The sequence below is a fragment of the Ictalurus furcatus genome, chromosome 9 (genome assembly GCF_023375685.1).
Source record: "Ictalurus furcatus strain D&B chromosome 9, Billie_1.0, whole genome shotgun sequence".
NCBI lineage: Eukaryota > Metazoa > Chordata > Actinopteri > Siluriformes > Ictaluridae > Ictalurus > Ictalurus furcatus.
The window spans coordinates 15,888,235-15,907,984 of record NC_071263.1 but is presented as its reverse complement, the minus strand read 5'-3'; the positions used below and the strand labels follow the sequence as shown (position 1 = coordinate 15,907,984).

The 19,750-nt window shown below is 37.5% G+C and overlaps 1 protein-coding gene across 5 annotated transcripts in view; it reads left to right on the top strand.

The window, feature by feature from the left end:
- kiz (kizuna centrosomal protein) overlaps positions 1-19,222 on the top strand; it is a 34,733-nt gene extending 15,511 nt beyond the window's left edge. For 3 of the 5 annotated variants that reach the window (XM_053632963.1, XM_053632965.1, XM_053632966.1), the window contains exons 7-15: positions 391-510; positions 954-1,121; positions 1,609-1,759; positions 3,655-3,820; positions 7,005-7,067; positions 9,226-9,333; positions 9,769-9,823; positions 16,931-16,980; positions 19,019-19,222. In XM_053632963.1, the coding sequence (XP_053488938.1) occupies positions 391-510; positions 954-1,121; positions 1,609-1,759; positions 3,655-3,820; positions 7,005-7,067; positions 9,226-9,333; positions 9,769-9,823; positions 16,931-16,980; positions 19,019-19,122 (985 nt within the window). In that variant the 3' untranslated portion in view covers positions 19,123-19,222. Of the gene's footprint in view, positions 1-390; positions 511-953; positions 1,122-1,608; positions 1,760-3,654; positions 3,821-6,066; positions 6,157-7,004; positions 7,068-9,225; positions 9,334-9,768; positions 9,824-16,930; positions 16,981-19,018 lie in introns of those variants that run through there. The other 2 variants (XM_053632964.1, XR_008386772.1) reach the window with 2 other exon arrangements.
- Positions 19,223-19,750: the final 528 nt, after the last annotated feature.

Below are 19,750 nucleotides of genomic sequence, written 5' to 3'. Positions count from 1 at the left end.
GCTGGGTTTGAATTTGCTTGCCATGTAAATTTTCATATGAGATTGCATGAAGTATACATTGTACTTTATTGTCTAACTGTATTAACTGTTTCATAAGACAGTCATGTGACGTCCTCTTCCATTTACGTGCATCGAACTTGAATGCAGCCAAAAGGGCTCATTCACAAACAAATAATGCGAAAGACTGTGCAAAACAAATGTGCAATTATATTTTCACCAATTCAAGTAGTTTTCCGCAAAAAGGCACAAAACCAAGCATTTTTGGCCACAGCAATCACAAAAAAATGTTGAGTTCCTGTACAGATTGATGGGAACAATACACACACACACACAGGTAATACATAAACTGTGGTGTGGTTTGCTCATCTGGAATTTTGTTTTTACTTTCAGACTGTCACTGGAGGAATTCTTTTATCTGCTGGACAGCATTGAGGAGCGACTCCCTGCTAGAGACACCGAGCTGTACAGTAGTTCTGCAGTCAGTGAACAGAAGCTCAGGGAGACTATTAGGTACAATTCACTGCTTTGCTCGAGTCTTCTTTTCATTGCTGTGTAGTGTTTATACTTCCAGGGGAAATTGCGTTATCCTGTCTTTAAGAGCACTCACTTTAAATTAAGTGCCATTACTTGGCATCGGCAAAATTCTATCAATAAATCTCGGCTTCTGAAGGGTTTCAGATCACTGTGAATTGTCATAGTAACTCCCTTCTTGCTGTTGAGTTAGGGGCTGATAATTAGGATGTGTGTCGGCAAATGAATGAGCATGGCATCTTAAAATGATCGATTTTCTTATTTTGCTTGCAAATTTGATAGAATTGTAAAGTTGTGACTTTTTGTGTGAATAATTATTATAAAATGGATTGCAGTTTCATGCGTGTGCATGTACAAAAAAAATCAATACACATAAAAGTGTGTGTGTGTGTCAGCTCATTATAACTGTGTGTATTCCGCAGCCTGTGTCGTCAGCGTGGAGAGCTGAGAGGAGAGGAGCTGCGTGCATGTGGAGCCGTGGTTCTGCAGCAGTTGCCCTGGTTGTTATGGACCACAACTCATGGCTGCCTGCTACACAGCGATCTGGTTAACATACACTGGTCCACTGCAGTAGATCCAGCACACATCAGGTAGTTTACACCCTGCATTAGGCTGCTGTAGCGTGGCTGTGTAGTGTCTGTAGTTTGTAGCAGATTGTTGTTCATAAGAGAGACTGAGCCCTATTGAACATAAAGATGGAAAATAATCATTTATGTTCTGCATATTGATATGCAGATTAAGCCATGGAATGTGCATTCATTTCACTTATATAGTCCACTAAATAACAACATGAAAAGGAATATTTGTACATGCTGTACTGGGTAGTAACTCTTGTTGTTATTGTTCCTTATCTCTATTTCTGCTTTCTTTATGAAATAAATGTGGTTAATGCATTTTATTATATATCTTTTGTGTGATAAATTATTACCTTGTAATTATCTGTAATTGTATAACAATAGTTTGATATCAAATGCTGTTCGGTTATACATATTATGATAATGTAGGATGTGCTATTATCGTCAGTGTTGTGTGTGTGTGTGTGTGTGTGTGTGTGTGTGTGTGTGTATGTGCATTCAGGTCGTGTCTGTCTGGTGATAGCGTTGCCCTGTGGGAGCGCTGGTTCACACACGCCCTTCAGCTGTTGCAGCAAGAGGTTCTTTCCCTCAACAGCATTGTGCAGCTCTTCTCTCCGCTCCTAGTGCACTACAATGCCTCCTACGCAGACAAGGTAGCGCTTCTATCCACTCAACCTTAAATAGGTGTAGACGCATGTTCTTTTTGAATGGTTTTGTGTCTTTTGTCTTTGACAGTGAAGCTCAATACTGGTATTGCACTAAAATACCCAAGTGTTTAGTACAGATGGAATTTTGCCTGGCATCTCTTGGGCTCTGATTGATGAATCTTCTTCCTCTTCATCTTTTTCTTCTCCTCATCGAAATCTGAGTCTATACTAGGCTTGTGCCATATAATCGCTTTCTGTGAAGATCAAGGAAGAATCATTATATGAAATAAAATCTAATAACCTATGTTAGACTTAACTAAAATCAATTAACTATTTCTTATTCATTCCTGACTGCACAGCTGATAATATTATTACGCCCTGCCCTATTATCCTTAAACCTGAAATGGTAGAAATGCTTGTCTTCTGGACAATTAAATCATTTATCACAATTTTTGAAAATCACAAACAAGGAAAAAAATCAGTATCACACAATTCTAGGCTACACGTGAAATATTATATTGAATATCTCTATAGATTTTGCTAGAGATAGGCGATATGACACAAATATCATATTATGATGCTTAAGAACATTTCTACGATACACGCTGCAAACTGTCTGCAAAACAGTAGTAAAATAAACAAAGACAACAAAAAGAAACGTTAAACTGACTTCAATGATGCATTTCTTTAATGCCTACAAAGGCAAAGAAGACAATTATTTTTTTAATCACATCAAATCAACGTCATCCATTCAGTACCTTGTAATTATTAAAAACATTTAAAAAATTCATCACCATACCAACAATATCTGAGAAGTCTATCGTGTAATCTTTTATCATGATCTCGATATTATATCAAAATATAGTCCAGCCCTAGATTTTGACGTAAAGGCAATGTTGTGGCCTTAGTGTTATTAGCTATTAATCCATAATTTTAGTAATCACTGCAAGTGCAAAAATGACACCCCAGAAACATGCACCTTTAGCTTACAGTATTTTTACCTTCTTATTTTTTCATGTATGTATGAATTGTATAGGATGATATTTTTACATTAGTATGTTGAGGAGAATTATTAGTGTACTAGCTGTTGTGACTGTGAAGAGAATGTGCAAACACAAGAAAGAGAAAGACTAGAGCTCTCAAGAGTGTGATCCAACAGCTCTCCCATCATCATGGCCAAGAGTAGCAGGAGGATAAGTGCTTTTCCCTCTCTCTGCCTTGTTTGCTCTGAGAGAACAGAAAATGTTTTGCATGCATGTCGGGTTGCAAGACTAAATATTAAATTTTAAAATGCACCAGTTCACTGAATTTTTTTTCTTTTTCTTTTTGCCATGCTGCAATTAACTAATACAGATTTGTATAATAATAATAATAATAATAATAATAATAAGCTTCAGGGTCTTAATAGAAACCCAGATGCATGTGACAGTCTGTTCTGGTAATCTGTGTTACTGACCTACAGATCGGAGCTAAAATTACGTAAAATATTTGAAGTGCTTGAGTTTTTAGATTAATACTCATTAAATGTTACGAACAGCACACTTGATTTGAGAGTTGGGATTTGAAGAATAGAGAGAGAGAGAGACACGTCTTAATAGATAAGAGCGATTCGTTTGGAGATATATTCAAAGTCACCGTCAGCTGTCATGCTACTGCTTTCTTGTAACTTGTATGCTGCGTTTCCTATGAAGAGATGTCATAGTGAGATGAGGCGGACAGGATATCCTCAGCTGATTACATCCCAATTATTTGAACGTGTTATCAGTTACACAGTTGGAGACATATTTGGTATAATTTATGTCACTCTAGATGTCTCTATCTGTAAGGAATGCTGAATCGAGAAGAGGAGTATATTCAGTGCTGTTGAGTTACAGGTGTGTGTGTGTGGGGTTGGGATACAGGCCGAAGTGCTGCTGAAGAGGCTTTTGACCCATGCGGCTGAGACTCATCACTCAGCGGAGAGTGAGGACTCCTCATCCTGCAGCTTACCCTCGCTTTTAAATGACATCGTGGAGATCAAACTGGTCAGACCCTCCAAGAAATCCATCAGCTCCACTGGAACGCGCGGTCAGTGCACACCCACAGCTACTCACACTTTTTGCTAGCCATACACTGCCATCTTCTCCTCCACAAGGTCATACAGAAAATGTAGTTATGCTCAGAACACTGTTGAATACTGAATTCTGATTTCTAACAAAAACAAATGTTAGAAATCATTGGAATTAAAACACTTATGCTAAACGTTAAACAATGTGACAATTTATGAACATTTTATTATTTAAAAAAAAAAGATACATTTATTTGGCATATATATGTATCGAGAGAATATACATCACTCTATGTGGAATCTTTCTAGTTGTTCTGAACCACAGGTAGGGCTTGCTTTAGAATCATTCATATATTTTCTGGACTATAAGACTTGTTTTGCCCCCTACCATTGTTTTGAATGAATGTAGACAATAGATTAGAATTTCAGCTTTCATTTCTTAATCTAGATATGTTAAACTTAAAACATGACACCTCTGGTGGCAGATCACCCAATTTTTTAAAGTAAATGGCACTTAATATTTGGTTGCATATCCCTTGCATCAAGTCGGTGACATCTCCTTTTATCTTATTCTTCTTTCAGTTGTTGTTGGTTTTTGGGAGTTTCTCACTTCATTCTACTCTTCAGGGGGTGAAATACATCCTCAGTTGGATTAAGGTCTGGCAACTGACTTGCCTGATGAATCCTCTGTTGTGTTGGCAGACAAAATGTTTCTGAAAACTTCTGATTTCATTCTGCTGCTACCATCATGAGATACATCATCAATAAAGATTAGCGAGCATCTTCCAGAAGTAGCCATACAAGCGCACGCCATGGCACTTCCTCCACCTTGCTTGACCAATGCGCTCATATGTTTTGGATCATGAACAGATTCTTACTTTCTCCACACTTTGGCCTTTTCATCACTTTGGTAGAGGCTAATCTTTGTTCCAGAACTTTTGTGGCTCATCTCTGTATTTCTTTGTGAATTCCAATTTGGCTTTCTGAGTCTTACTGCTCGTGAGAGGTTTGCATCTTGTGGTATGACCTCTGTATTTCTGCTCCCGGTTCTCTTTACGAATGGTGGACTGTGATACTTTCATTCCTGCCCTGTGGAGCTTTTTGGTGTTGTCACTGACTGTTTGTTGTTTTGGGGTTTTTTTTCACAACAATGTTTGTCATCAACTGCAGTTGTTTTCCTTGGCCTGGTTGTTTGTACACCAGTGGGTTCTTTCTTTTTTGGCACATTCCAAATTGTTGTATTGGCTATGCCCAATGCATATGCAATGTGTCTGACTGATTTTTCCCTTTTTCTCAGCTTCAAAATTGCTTGCTTTTCTCCCATAGACAGCTCCCTGATCTTCATGTGGGTTTATACTCTTTTTTTTTTTTTTTTTTAACAACACACAGTCTTCATAGGCAAGACCCAGGGCTCAAACCAAGAGTAAACATTCAGAGCTATTAATTGTTTAAACAATCCATTTAACAGGGCACATCTGGGTAGCAAGAAACACCTGTGTCACGTGTTCCAATAATTTTGATTACTTGAAATATGGGTGCGTTCAAACAAAAGGTACCATGTTCTAAATTGTTTAACATAACATATAAGTAAATATCAAAAAATGAAAGCTAAAATTCTGATCTATCGTCTAATATTAATCTTTTGATCTCAAAACAAAATGTCTACAATGTTTAACAAAAACAAACGAATTGGCCTTGCTGTTCCAATACATTTTTTTAAGGAGACTGTATGTCATCATTTTTGTGTTTTTTGCCTAATTGTACTATTCCTGTTTATCATGTAGTCATGCTACACTTGCAATTGCAATATTTTGCCACCAACACTTAATCACTTCAGTGAATGTAATCACTTCAGTAGTTATCAGAATTAGCAAAAGGAATCACAAAACAATTGCCACATTGAAGCTTTTGTTCTCAGAGCACCATTCAGCTATGAGATATGCTAACAGCACAAGTGAGCAAGCTTAGCACGTTCTCTATAGATATTTCATATATAGATTTTTCATAGAAAGTTTAATTTGCAAACTGTAAAAAATAAAGAATGTGGTAAAGGTCAGTTCATGGTGTATGGGTCTGTATCTTAAGCTAGAGCTTCCATGTGAATTAACATTGTGTGTGATGGAACACTGTTTTTACTATTATCACTTAGATGAAATAATCTTTGTCATAGCAGGACTTTTTTTTATGCAAGCAAAAATGTCATGGTTTCAACTTTAAGCATTAAACATGTACTGTCTTTGTACAGATGAGGTTTTTTATTTTCCAGGGCAGACAGAGATATTGAGAAAGGACTGTAGCCAATAACTCAGCTCAGCAACCCTTCACTAACAGGCACAAAACAAGCAACACAATACCAGTAGGTGGCTCTGAAGTGCTGTTTTAAAGCATTATGCAAAAAAAAAAAAAAAAAAAAAAAAATGCTGGATACATTTAATATGAATTGAACAAAGAAGTTGAGCTTTGCAGTTGTGCATCTTATTGTACAGAGCGACTTATTGTCTGGACAAAACAGTATTTGTTTGATAATACATGGGGATAATGTCCCCATTTAGAGATATAATATAGTCTGTGCATTATGTAAATTGTTGACCTATCAAATTTTGTTCATAAATAAATATTTGTTAATTCCATGTATCATAGTACACAGTCAACTAAACTTTTCTTGGCTAGTAGCTGCTTTGATTTTGTGTAAAATAGGAAACACTTTTACAAACAAAAGTTTCATTAATTACATTATTTTAATAAAGGCTGGTATGAGTGAAGTTAAAAAAGGATCCTACTTAACACAAAAATTGAGCGAGCTGGTTACGGCACTTGATGCCCACACAGATCAAAGAGGGAATCTGCAGGTATTTCAGAGGCAGACAAGGTCACGCTTGTAAGCGTTGATCTGTAATGCTTTATGATGGAAAGTCTCAATATAGTGATTCCATTCTGCTAGAAGATTGGAAGAAGAGCATTGTGCCAGGGCTTTGTGGTCCTCATGAGAAAACACTCCGTCAGAATTCCATTTCTTTACCCCGTTAATGCCTAGTGGACCTTCAATTCCCCATTTAAACCCGTCCCTGTCCCCATCAGTCCTGCTGTTCAGATACACAAAGACTGCACAACAACCCCCCCTCCCCCCTCTCTCCATCTTCCTCTCTCTTTCCTGCTCTCCCCCTCTCACCGTGCTTTTTTTTTTCTCTCGTTTCTTTTTTCCAGAAGAACAAAGTGATGAAGAGGACAGTTCCAACCAAAGCCCTGTGGAAAGTCTTCCTATTAGAGGTAAAAAGTCAGTCCAGAAATCCCGCCCAATTGGAAGTTCTTTCTCTTGGTCAATGAATAATGGGGGTCTCTGCCCCCCACCCAAAAATAGACAGTTGTGGAAAGATGATGGAGGTGAAAGTTCCAGCTGAAGAGCAGAAGAGGTCCTCTAATTATCACAAGAGAAAACAGGCTCATCTCCCCCTTCTTCTGTCATTGGTACACATAAAACTGAGATTCTTGGGCAGAATAATATAGCCATTTAATTGTCCTCTGGCCGGCCGGGGGGTGCCATACAAGATCTGGCATTGGTTCTCATTATCTTCTACAGCTAGAGGCAGACTTGAAAAGATTTGATGTGAAGGTATGCCTTTAAGAGTTCAGACTAGCAAGCCCCCAGCACCAGGCTCAGAAATGTAAAACTGTCCATTATTCCACTTGGCTATCTGATTTCATACTGTGCCTTTCATCTGCTGGCTTCCCTAAAGAAAGAAGTCCAGCATCTTACTGCCACTAATCAAAGGCACGGCAGTACAAAAAACACCTCTGTTATCCCTGCCCGTGTCGGAAATATTTACAGGCAGACGCTGGGGTCTTTCTTTTGCAGTCATCACAGTAAACACCCAAATCATCTAAATAAATCCTTTTTAATGTGTGTTTATTCCTATATGGAAACAATGATGTTTTTGTAGATTTTGCAGCACACACACAAAAAAAAACCTTTTAGATTCAGTACACGTTTATCTTTCTTAGTGAGTAAATGGGCATCGGAAGGCGTTGTTCATCTGTTGACAGTTACATTTCAACAATTCTAATAATTTCCGTGAGGTAATGAGGCATTGCAGTCTATTATGTTGTAGATTCACTTTAAGAGCCAGTCAGTTGGTGATCTTTTTGGGGTTTACAATTAGTGATTGGCTTTTATGATCTTATAACATTCATTCTCCTTCAGTGACCACTTATGGATAACTGGGTGCAAATCAGAAATAGACTCTGGAGGGATGTCAAGTCCATCACAGTGTCAGCACTATTTTTGTTTGGATATAATTCAGATCTGGGTGTTTGAGTGTGTATGTGATTGTGCCCTGGCGATTGACTGGCACCCTGTCCAGGGTGTACCCCGCCTTGTGCCCGATGCTTCCTGGGATAGGCTCCAGGTTCCCCGTGACCCTGAAAAGGAGGAAGCGGTAGAAGATGGATGGATAATTCAGATCATTGCGATTGTCATTCTGTTATAATTTTCCCATCACCATTTTCTGCCTTGATGATGATGATGATGATGATCAGAAATGTGAGGAGAAAAACCTATGTGGAGTCACAACGTTAGTAATGGCTCATAAACTCACGTGATACTTAATTAATTCAGATGTTGACAGGAAAGAAAAAACCTCACATAACCATTGACCTCTAGGGACAATTTAGAGTAGCCAATCCCCACCTATTAAGATGCTTTTGGGAGGTGAGAGCATACTGAATTACAATGATGAAAAGCTACATGCATATAAGAAGGTGCACAGACACACCCCAGGTCCTGAAGTTGTGAGGTACCGTCTGAGTCCCTGTGCAGTCCTTATAATAGTCATCAAAGGCATTAAATTAGTATCATTAATAAGTATCAGTGGTAAGTGAGTGACATTCATCACTGTAGTTTAAAAAGTAGTGTAGCTAATCTGGGTTGTACAGTGATAGTACTTTCTGAAGTTGTCAGTAGTCAGGATAAAACTGATGCTGTGTTTTGTAAGTTTGAAAAGTAAAACATAACTCACAGTAATTTAGCTCAACATCGCTGACTGTGAGCAAAAGGGTGCATTATATAATTCCCCTAATGTACATTCTAATAAAAAGAATATCAAAGTAAGGCTTTACTACCCTTATCATTTTCTTTCAAAGGTTATGTAGACTGAAGCATGATTTGACTGTATTCAGGTGATAACACAAAAGGATGGTCGTCGTTGTTGTTGCGTGGCGACAGCCGGCTGCCTGCGTGTCTGAACTAAATCCGTAGTTTAGTGTTCATCTTATGTCCTTCCCCCTCCACTCTTTCCTCATCAGAGCTCTCAAAGGCTCCTGTTGGTTCATTAAACATGGAGGCCCTGCAAAGTTGGAAACGCAGGTCTTGGGCAAATATTTGATCAGCCTGTTTTGTGTGTGTTTTTATCTTTCTTTTTTTTTTTTGTAGAGACAAAAGCATATCAGCTGCTTAAGCAATCAATCACACAAGAGAACCAGTGGCAGAGCGCACAGAAGGAAGAGGAGGAGGAAGATGGTTCTGACTTAGAGCCATCAGGTATCTGATCTAACCGTGCTCTTTTGGAAGACTACAGAGATCATTTACACAATCCTAAGTAGGGCTGGGCAGTATGCCAATATAATATCAATACTGTGATGTAATTTATCGCAGTAGGCTTTTCTGAGATGTAATCTTAAAATAAATCTTTAAAAATGTTAAATTATATGATAAGTGATGACTTTTTTTTTTATTAATCTTTGTTTTTGGATTTTTTAAAAATTATTTTTAGATTTCTCCTTTGTAAAAAAAAAACTGTTTAAAACAAAAATATTTTACATTTATACAACTAGACTGTTTTGCTAGCAGATACATGTGATATTATAGTCATATGATATTTTTTGTCATATTGCCCAATGGTTTTATGGTATGACTACCTTATTTTCATAATAAGTTTGCTTGTAATGCACATGATTTTTCCTTTTACATTCTAAGGTTTATCAGATCATGAAAAATCGGGGAGTAGCAAGAGGCTTATTCAAGACTTGCGGTAAGAAACTGTATGGATAACGATGATTTACATGATAATGTGTTTTTTATAAATAGAGCAACTGTGATGAATTTTCATCAGTCAAACTGAACTTTTTTTCTTTTTTTTTTCTTTTTCCCTTTTTTTAAAAATACCGTGCATCCTCACACAGCAAATCAGAGATTTAAATCACAGAAAAGCTTGAGTGTAGAATATTTTAACTTGCACATCAATAAATCTATGTACAATCAGCTATAAAATGCAGAGGAGAAGGCTCTCTGTGCTGATGTGCCTCTTCACTGTGGATGTATTAGGGCAGGTAATGGGTGGGCAAACATTATGAGGAGTAATCGTCTTTGATTTCATGTGATTACTGAGCGCAGTGCCGACACAAGGGCCAGGAGTCTGTTGGCCCAGGCTATCCATCTGTACTGCCTTTTTTTTTGTATTAGGTTTTTTTTTTTCTTCTGGTCCACTCCTTCTCTCTCTTTCTCTCTCTCTGTGTCTCTCTGTGTGTCTCTCTCTGTGTGTGTCTCTCTCTCTCTCTCTCTGTCTTTCCTGGCTAGCATACACTATTAGCCAAGGGAAGGGCATAATGGCCACACTCGATCAGAGCTCTCTGATGGATGCCATGGCCTGCTCAATGAATGGCTGCATTAATAAACATGAGCCATCTCCAGGGCGAGATGCTTTCAGATCATAACCCCCCCCCCCCCCCCAACCAAAGTTATAGCACACACCTCAGAATCTGTTGGGCGAGATACCCAGAGACCTTAGGACGGCTGTTTCAATGATGAGGTCACAGTGGTTTTTTGTTTGCTTGGTCTGGTTGTAAATCACTACAATATGAAGTTGCACTTTAAAGGCAGAAGATTTTCAGTGTTGTATAGTTTTCCAGTGAACGCTTTCATATTATTTTTTTTTCCCTGTTTAAGAATGCCTCTTACCATAGCAATTTCTTGCGCTTTATTGCTTCCACAAGTGCCCTACACTTGAACACTACAAAACATGTGCTCATCTCTCTCTCTCTCTCTCTCTCTCTCTCTCTCTCTCTCTCTCTCTCATGCACGCACACACACACACACACTCACACACACACACTTATTGCTGTTATTTTGTTACTGAGATGATGAGCAACATCAAAAGACATGCTGGCTGGGCCCAAAGTTGAAAAAAAAATTATGCCTGCCTCTCTGTTGTCTTAGCCATAATTACGATGTGGCAGTTAAGCCGACGCTAGAGCTGAGGGATTGGAGTTTAAAGCAGGGCTTTGGTGCAAAAAATGCATTTATGGGCCTTTGTGTTGCTCCTCATTATGTGTGGGGCCGATTCATTAAGTAATTGGTTTGCAGTTGTTTACATGAGTATTAAGGCCCCCTATTCAGTAGCCTTTGAGAGATACATTGTGCAAATGTTGCATGTTATGAATGCCCAATGGGAGGCGGGGGGCCAGGCCTATTGGCCAAACACTGCACTCGGCTGAAAGGAGCAGAGAAAAGCGCCGAGCGCTTCTTTGCATAGCAATGACTCACCCTTAATAAGCTTTCCAGATTAAATGCATGCAGTCCATACAAGATGCAAGAGATACTCTTAACACATTTATATCTGCTCATTTCACTATTATGGCACTGGAGAGAATTGGGGTCTTTCTTATTTTCTCTGCTCACTCTCGCTCGCTCTCTCTCTCTCTCTCTCTCTCTCTCTCTCTCTCCCTCTCCTCTTGCTGTAAGATACTTTTATATACATACACAGTGGTGAATTACTATTAATGACATGGAAAGCAAACAGATCAGCTACAGTTTATTAAAGATGAGCCGTACTAAATCTTTTGCTGGCATTGTGGTGTGTAAATCGGCAGGGCATTGTGCTCCAGTAGGGATGAAACGCATGATGCAGGCTAGTAAAGTAGCCGCACTCCATGTAAAGACCACTTGTTCCCTTCCTTTGTTTAGGGGTGCATGCCACAGCTTCCTCCTCTCCTGCTGCTATTGTGTCTTCTTCTACTGTAGGCATGAGCTGTGAGTCTGAGTGCCACATCATGGATTATTTAGTTATGTTTAATTATGTTATAATTTAGTAGCAAACTCCACATTAATGAGTATCAGTGGACGCAGAGAGACGTTATGTCTTGAATTTTCTCGCGTGTTAATTTTCTGTGCAAACAGCATGAGACACATGCACTTGCTTGATAATTCATTGTCTGTTGGCAATGAAGCAGGAGGTAATTCCTACATACACAAACACAATAGTCTGCCTGGCCTGTCGGCTAGGCACTTGTGAAGGTGTGTGTGTGTTAGAGACCAAGAGAGCAAGCTAGAGAGGGAGCTGTTTGTTGCAGCATTTAACTCTTTCAGCCACTAGGGGTCACTCTGCTTTTTTTGTGACTCAAAACAAGTCAATCAAATTAAAAGTTAAATCCATGCCTCCACATTATTTCACATCCTTTTATATGGTTTAAAAAAGTTGTTTGCTCATTATTTATGTCCTATCATGCTGCTCATTGTGCTTTTCATTTATTTTATTTTTCATGTTTGCCCCTCCCATACCACATTCTCTGTTTTAGCATTTCATTACAGGTAAAACCTCATAATATTTCTCTGCCTAATTCAGGATTTCTGACATGAGGTGATTCTGTAAATACACGTACAAAATAGGTCTTACGACTCGAATACCCCGGTGAACTTCCTCTTCATTGTTTTCATAGCAAAGGAAAAAAAAAAACCCTGTCCTGCAGTTCTTCTGCTCAGCCAATAGAGAGCAGTCCTATTTAGGCTTACTGAATAAACATGTCGTTTCCAGACACTGGCCTATAGAGGTCGCTCCTGCTGCTCTTGACTGAGTCATTACCTCATTGTGACACTCCCCATTCCCCCACCCACCTCCTCCGGCCGCAGTGCAGTGCAGAGGTCTAATCAATCCTAAATCAGCCGTGCTGCAGGTCAGTGCTGCGATGAGTGTAGGAGGAGGTGAGAATGGCGGCACTGGCTCATTTTTGCACCCTTACACAAACATTGTTTCAGAGTGCATGTGCTATTAGCATTTCTGTGTGGGTGGCATTTTTTTTTTTTTTTTTTAAGCCAGGTAAATAAGTGGAATTTTCCTTAACCACATGGGATTAATTATAATACATAATAGATGCCAGTTTAGAATGATTCTTGACATATGTAATAGCTTACAAATTCTTCAGTTCAAGAAATTAATTAGGTTTATTTTCTTCTGTTTTTCTTCTTTCTCCCATCCTTATTTCTTTTCCGCATGTCTTCCATCATGCATTTTGCTTAATCTCTTAGGAGAGATATTGTTAAGTGACCTGAATGATGGATAATAATAAATGCAGTAGTTCAGGGACTTTGACCGCATGTTTGTTTCTTTTCAAAAACAATTTCAGAGCAGAGAAACAGTGTCGTCTCCCAGAGCCTTTTATTATGTTTAATCACACAATTATAATGACGTGAGATCACAGTTATTATGAAAATGACTGCCCAGATGCCAAGCATGGAACAGTAGCAGTGTGTTTACCTGTAGCACAGCGAATACAGCGAGTCGTCTGCCTTTTTATTTCTCGGTTCAAATTCATAACAGCAACCCACACATATATTATGTCCCATATATTAATGTATCAAATGGTTGCATGGAAATGAACTGGGGCACTCTGCATCCAACATTACAAATATGTCCTAATGCCCAAAACAATGTGCAACAGAGAGGATGAAAACACACACACACACACACACATATATACACACACAAGCACTGCAGCGGAGGTAAAACAGAGGTTTCCGTCAAAGTGGTAATTTGCATCATTTTACACATTACATTCACCTCCGTGTATGAGACACAGCCAAACAGTTGCCAGTCCAGTCTTACATATTCAGATCCGTTGCCTCAATTAAGTGAACCTCAGCACAAGATGAACTGGCATAAATGTTTATGGAAATGGAATATTAGATTGGAGGGGTCAGTGGCATCCGCAGCTCTCTATGGTAATCATGTCTTGAAATCAGACCCATCCCTGTCTGAAGAGGAGCATTTGATGGAGCGTTCCCATTGCATGCAAGTCATATAGAAGAATAGCCCAATTTTACACATTGAAACGTATTTATTATTGTACTTGTTCTAGTTATAGACAAAAAGAACACAATGTTGTTGATGTAACAGTAAAAAAAGAAATATTGCTACATATTTTGCAATACACTACACTTGTACTCTTTTCTTTCTTTTTTTTCTTCTGTCCTGCTTATTTTGTCTATTTCTCACCATTTACTAGAGAAAGAGTGAATGAACATAACTTGTATTCTATGTAGGTTTACATACAGAAATTTGATCAATGATGCACAGCAGTTTTTTTTTCTTTCCAGGCCATAAGAAACAATATTTCCACAATTTTAGTTTCCTAACTTCTGTGTGATATTCTGTCTAAATCAGTGCAGTTATGTAATTACATGATTAATGTGGACATTCAATATACCATTGTGCTCATCAAGGCTACATCGAGCATGTGCATAAAAAAATAAAATAAATTAAATTTTTGCCCTTTTTTTTTCTCTCTCTCTGCTTCTCATGAGTTTAGTCATTTATAAAAGCAGGATATTTTCACAGTTAGGCTTGTCAGCCATCTCAACTAGTTCATAATCACTTCAACTTGCAGAACATTTCTGATAGAAGTTATGTCATGCTTCATTTGTGAAATACATTATTGAAACTAGTAGAAAAAAAACAATGAAATGACATACTTTATGTCCTGTTAATTTAATGTCGGATGAGATCATAAAAATGTGTGGGATGAAACTATCTAGCAAACCATATTTGATTATTATTGCAATAGATGCAACATACTATATAGTGTGTTTGAATATACACATTTAAACAAAAATACTGTTTTTTTTTTTGTTTTTTTTTTTGTTTTTAACAGTGCCAAGAATGAGTGCAGATAATTGAGCAATATGACTGAAATGTGAATGTGCATGGATACAAATCACTCTTCTGCTGACCCGGATAGTTCAGGGAATAACCCAGTATTTTTTTTTCTTCCCTTATGAGACAAAAAGAGAAAGGAGCAGAATAAACAATATGGGTATATGATAACGTTGAGGACGCTGATAAAGATGAAGACGAAGACGACATTGTTAGGACCTGAATAGACCCTGTGCTGATGGAAATTGAAGAGGAAGCCTGTATGAAAAGTAGCTTGGGCTTTTGCATATGCATTGCTACAGATCAAAGGCTTGCCAGGGGTCACTCATTTACATAGAGATATCACTGATGCTATGGGAACCCAGCAACCCTCTGCTCAGAACACTTATGAATAAAGAGGGCCTTGACTGGGTCCTTCAGCACAATTAGAAAAGGAGTCAAGGAAGTTTATTTGGCCACTCGGCTCGTTTGCAAACAGCCTTAGCAGGGAAATGGCAGCTCTCTGGATTTGGTCGGCTTTCCAAAAATATATATTTACATTGTTTAGTTTTCATCAGAAATTTAGAACTGTCATGTTATCTTTTAGGGTTTTTTTTGTTTTTGTTTTTTATTAAAAAAAAAAAGAATTTTCCCATATTTCCGGGTCTATTTGTGTGTTGGAAAAGCATTACCACGTTGGTTTTTTTTAGATAGTTAACACCTGCTAACAGTGGCAAGGTCAATCTTTAAGAAATACCTGCTTTTACCAGCTTGTCCTCTTATTTCTTGTATCCCATATAAAAGAAAATAAAGTCATTTTGATGTTTTAAAAATACTGGGGACATTGTGACATCTTGCTTGGGAGGATTGGGAACAGATAAAAGATTTATCTGTTTTCTTTTTGCGGCTGCTGTCCAAAATCTGTCTCACCACAACATGGATTCACAGTAATTTATGGTGGTCATACTAAACTGAATATTATATGACAATTTGATGCTTTTAGTGGGTTATGACTGTAGATCTGGAAGTGTATTACAGAAAGAGCCTAACTTTAGAATACTATCTTATCTGTTTGGTAACCATGGCAATTTCAGTTAAGGACCTCATTTAGGACAAAAGCGATTACAGAATAAGATTTCCTAAGTGCGTATATCTTATCTTAACTACTGATAAGAACAGGGTCTTACAGAAGCATCCTAACATGACAAAAACTCCTTAAAAAAAGCCTCTTAACTTTAGGACAACCCACTGGTGTCCTAACTTAACACTTATTTGAAAGCCAACAATAACAGACACATTACAATAGCCATGCCCGAGAATGGCATTATATTTATTAGTGATACAAGATGAAGAACTGTGATGTTTGATGGTGGAAAGACTTTGGAGTACCCAGATGATGTGCTGTGCTTTGACACTGACAAATAATTATAGACTTCCATGAAATATGATAATGCAGTTAGCATAAGAATTGCGACCAACATTACAGAAGCCAACGAACCATCACAGAGCATTACCAGTCATGGTGCAAATGATTTTACTCTTCAACATACTCTATTTTAATTGAAAGTTTACTTCACAGTTGTTGCTTGTAGTTGGTTGCTTGGTAACACACCTGAGAGTTAATTATCAAAATTGATGGAGCAGTTTAAGATTTCTTAACTAGAGACAAGATAAGATATTGTAAGATATGATAAGAATCCTAAATCCAGTTAAAATTATCTTACAATCTTGTAATTTATCAGATCTTAAGAATAAAGATTGAACGTTTCTGTAATATGCCCGCTGGTCCTTTCATAACATCTGTGAGATATTTACAAATCACACATATGGCCCAAGTAGTGTCTTTGTGACTTGGTGTAGAAGTGTGTATAATTTGCATATTAGTACAGTGTGTAAATAGGCTGACCTACCTCATTGCAGTGAAAAGACTGTAGGCTTAAAGGGCTGTTAGTCTGATAATGTGATCAACAGCACCAAGCCAAAAAACTAATTCAGTCAGCTAGACACTTGCGAGTGTGTAAATATTACCATCGGTCTTGATTAGTATGGTGTGTAACTGACAACAACAGGCTAAAGATTTGTGCTATTGAGCTGTCTTTCTTTTAAGAGCATGACGAAAAAGGGAGGATTTTGTACTCTGGGTGGTTAAATTTGATTTGACATGATTCAGATTGTTCTCTAGGACAGTTTGGGATAGATTCTACGTTCTATTTACTTTCTTTTTTTTCTTTACAGGAATGATTCAAAGAAGAAAACACAGGCTTTTTCTGCTGTTCAGTCAAAAGGTAAAGACCACAATGTTGCAGTTACCATGGAGATTGAAGGTGTAGGTGCAGTTGTTGGAGCAAAACTATAATTGTTCTTGCAGATGACCATTTAAATGTGTTGTCTCTTGTTAAAAAGTTATTCAAAGTTATACTATTCAAGTGTTGAATTCACAAATCAGACTGGTCAGATGGTGTTGATTTATTTTGATATATCAGATAGATCTGATATTAGTAGTAGCTGCAGGGTTTATATTAATGTGCTTGTTCTAATACATTGTTTCTATAGTAACAGGTTATTCACTAGCAAACACTCCACATAATTACTAATGAACAAATGGAAGCCATGTTATTAATATGGAGACAGTTGTAAGAAGACAATTATTAAACATTTATGGAAGGAGTCCCCAGTATCAGTGTTTTCTAACGGTCAGCATGTTTTCCACCATGAGAGAGTCTTCAGGATGGAGGATTTTGTGCTTTCTCATTACTAAGTAACAAAAGAGAATAAGAGAGACTGGTCAGGGAACTATTGTTTATAACTAGAGATGCACCAATGTATCTGCCGATAAACGCTATTTTTCCTGCTATTGGCTATCAGCTGATAGTTTAAAAACATCCGATGATCAGGGCAGATTATATCCCGTCAATCAAAAGAGGGCGTGAAAACATCGATTTCATGCCGTGTGTAAAAATGATGTCTCTTGTGTGGAACGACAACAAAACTGCAGTTTGTAATCTCTGCACCGCTAAAAATTTTACACCGGAAGTGAGCAGCAGTGAAGCGGCATCGAGTCTGATTTTTTGCTCGTGTTGCTCCCGCTGATTTAAAGCGCCAGTACACCGTTGAAAGATTTAAATGAAGATGAGTGACAAAAAAGTAGTATATATTGCACAGAAAAATATATTTGTAGAGTAGTATATTTCATATGCAATTAATGAGTATAACCAAAAAAAGTTTATATTAGGCCTATATATATTACCAGTTTAATGTTCAATGATGAAGTAGAAATGCTTTTGTTTGTGGTGAGTGAATCTGAGACTAACAGATTTTTTTTTTTTTTTTTAGAATTCAGTCATTGTTAATATGAATGAATAACATTCAATAAGTTAAGAAATCTTACTTTAATCTTCAGAATTTAGTTAATGTGTTAATGTTAATTTGAATAATGTGTTTTCTGTTTATGAGACCAGTTACTGTGAAACAACTTGGTGAAATGGAGAGAATAAAGTTTTTATTTGCATTTCCTTCAGAATTGTGGAATTAATTATCATTAATTTAAAAGAAGGTATGAAAGGCAGAACTATCGATTATCGGCCGATATCACTCTGAATAATCGGTTATCGGTATCGGCTGAGAAATTTTGTATAAGTGCATCTCTATTTATAACTGTTTTGACACAAGTTTAACAACTGTAAATGTAACTTAACTGATTTACTAAACATATGATGTTCTTTAATTAATAATAAATAAATGTAATTGTGGCAACATGCTGTGGTACAAGAGGAACAAAACACTTCAGGATGCGCTGTTATCGGAAAATAATACCTTTTTCTTCATGTCGGCCAGTTGTTGATTGCTTTCTTATAACAGCATACCACATTGTTTTATTCCTTACGTATTTACACCATGAAAACAATTATATAGCAAATATTATATAGCAATCAAAAATGCATACACATGAGTAGTAAGGCTTTCTATATTTTGTTCAGAAACGCCAGGGGACATCCATAGAACAGTCAAAAAGCATATATAATAGAAATTTACACTCCACTTTTTATTTTTACTGTAAATTATTATTAGTTACTACAGTAATTATGTGGCTGAATCAGGTTCTATCTGTACCACAATCACTAATCCCTAATACATCATCTCATACATTATACTTCATTCATACATACTAATTCATACTAAGAGACAAGGACATGTAATGATTCTAGATGCTAAACAGAAGTTTATAATATTATTCCTGCATGTGCATGCTTGAATGTTTTGAGATTGTAAGCACTAAAATGATTACATATTAATTTTGTTCATATATTTTCATTTTGTTCTCAGCTTTTTGGGGCGATTCTGACGACACCAACTCTGACATTGAAATGGCCTTGCGTCCTCGCTCGCACAACACTAATAACAGTGACTTTGATGACTTTTACGGTTAGGTTTTATTTGTACCGAGAGACCGTACTATCTTGTTTGTTTTTCTCCTGACACTATGCTGTAACTGCCCTTTTCGCTAAATAAAAACAAATCTTTTACTGAGGAACATTAGCAGTTCATGAAAACAAGGCAGGGGAGACCCTCTATTGTGGGCAAAGAATGTGGAGAGTGTTCAAAACAGGCTGGTGTTAACCCTGCTTGAGTCTCTTTAACTGAACAACACTTGGGCCTGGTTAAAATAGATTAAACTTGGTTTTTAAAGTGATTCCTTTGCTCTGGTGAATATTATGCATTTCAGATCTGAACACATTGCAAGCATCTCAACACATTTTAGTATCAGAGCTGGAGTGGAACGTTGTGAGTCAACTCATGTGAAAAGCTGGTACACAATGGCCTCTCTGGATGCTGCTGAAATACCTTTGAACTCACTCAAGTACCTATGGCCCATTTAGAAGGACAAAATGTGCTGCACTCATCTGAATATAGAAACAAATGCTCTCTATATTTGCACTGCCACAAGAACAAAATCAGTGGCTTAATGTGAGGAGGTATTCCTGTCTGCACTGCATACTTTACCTTGAACTTAATATGGACGTGTATACGTTGTGATAGGTTTACAAATGATATTTT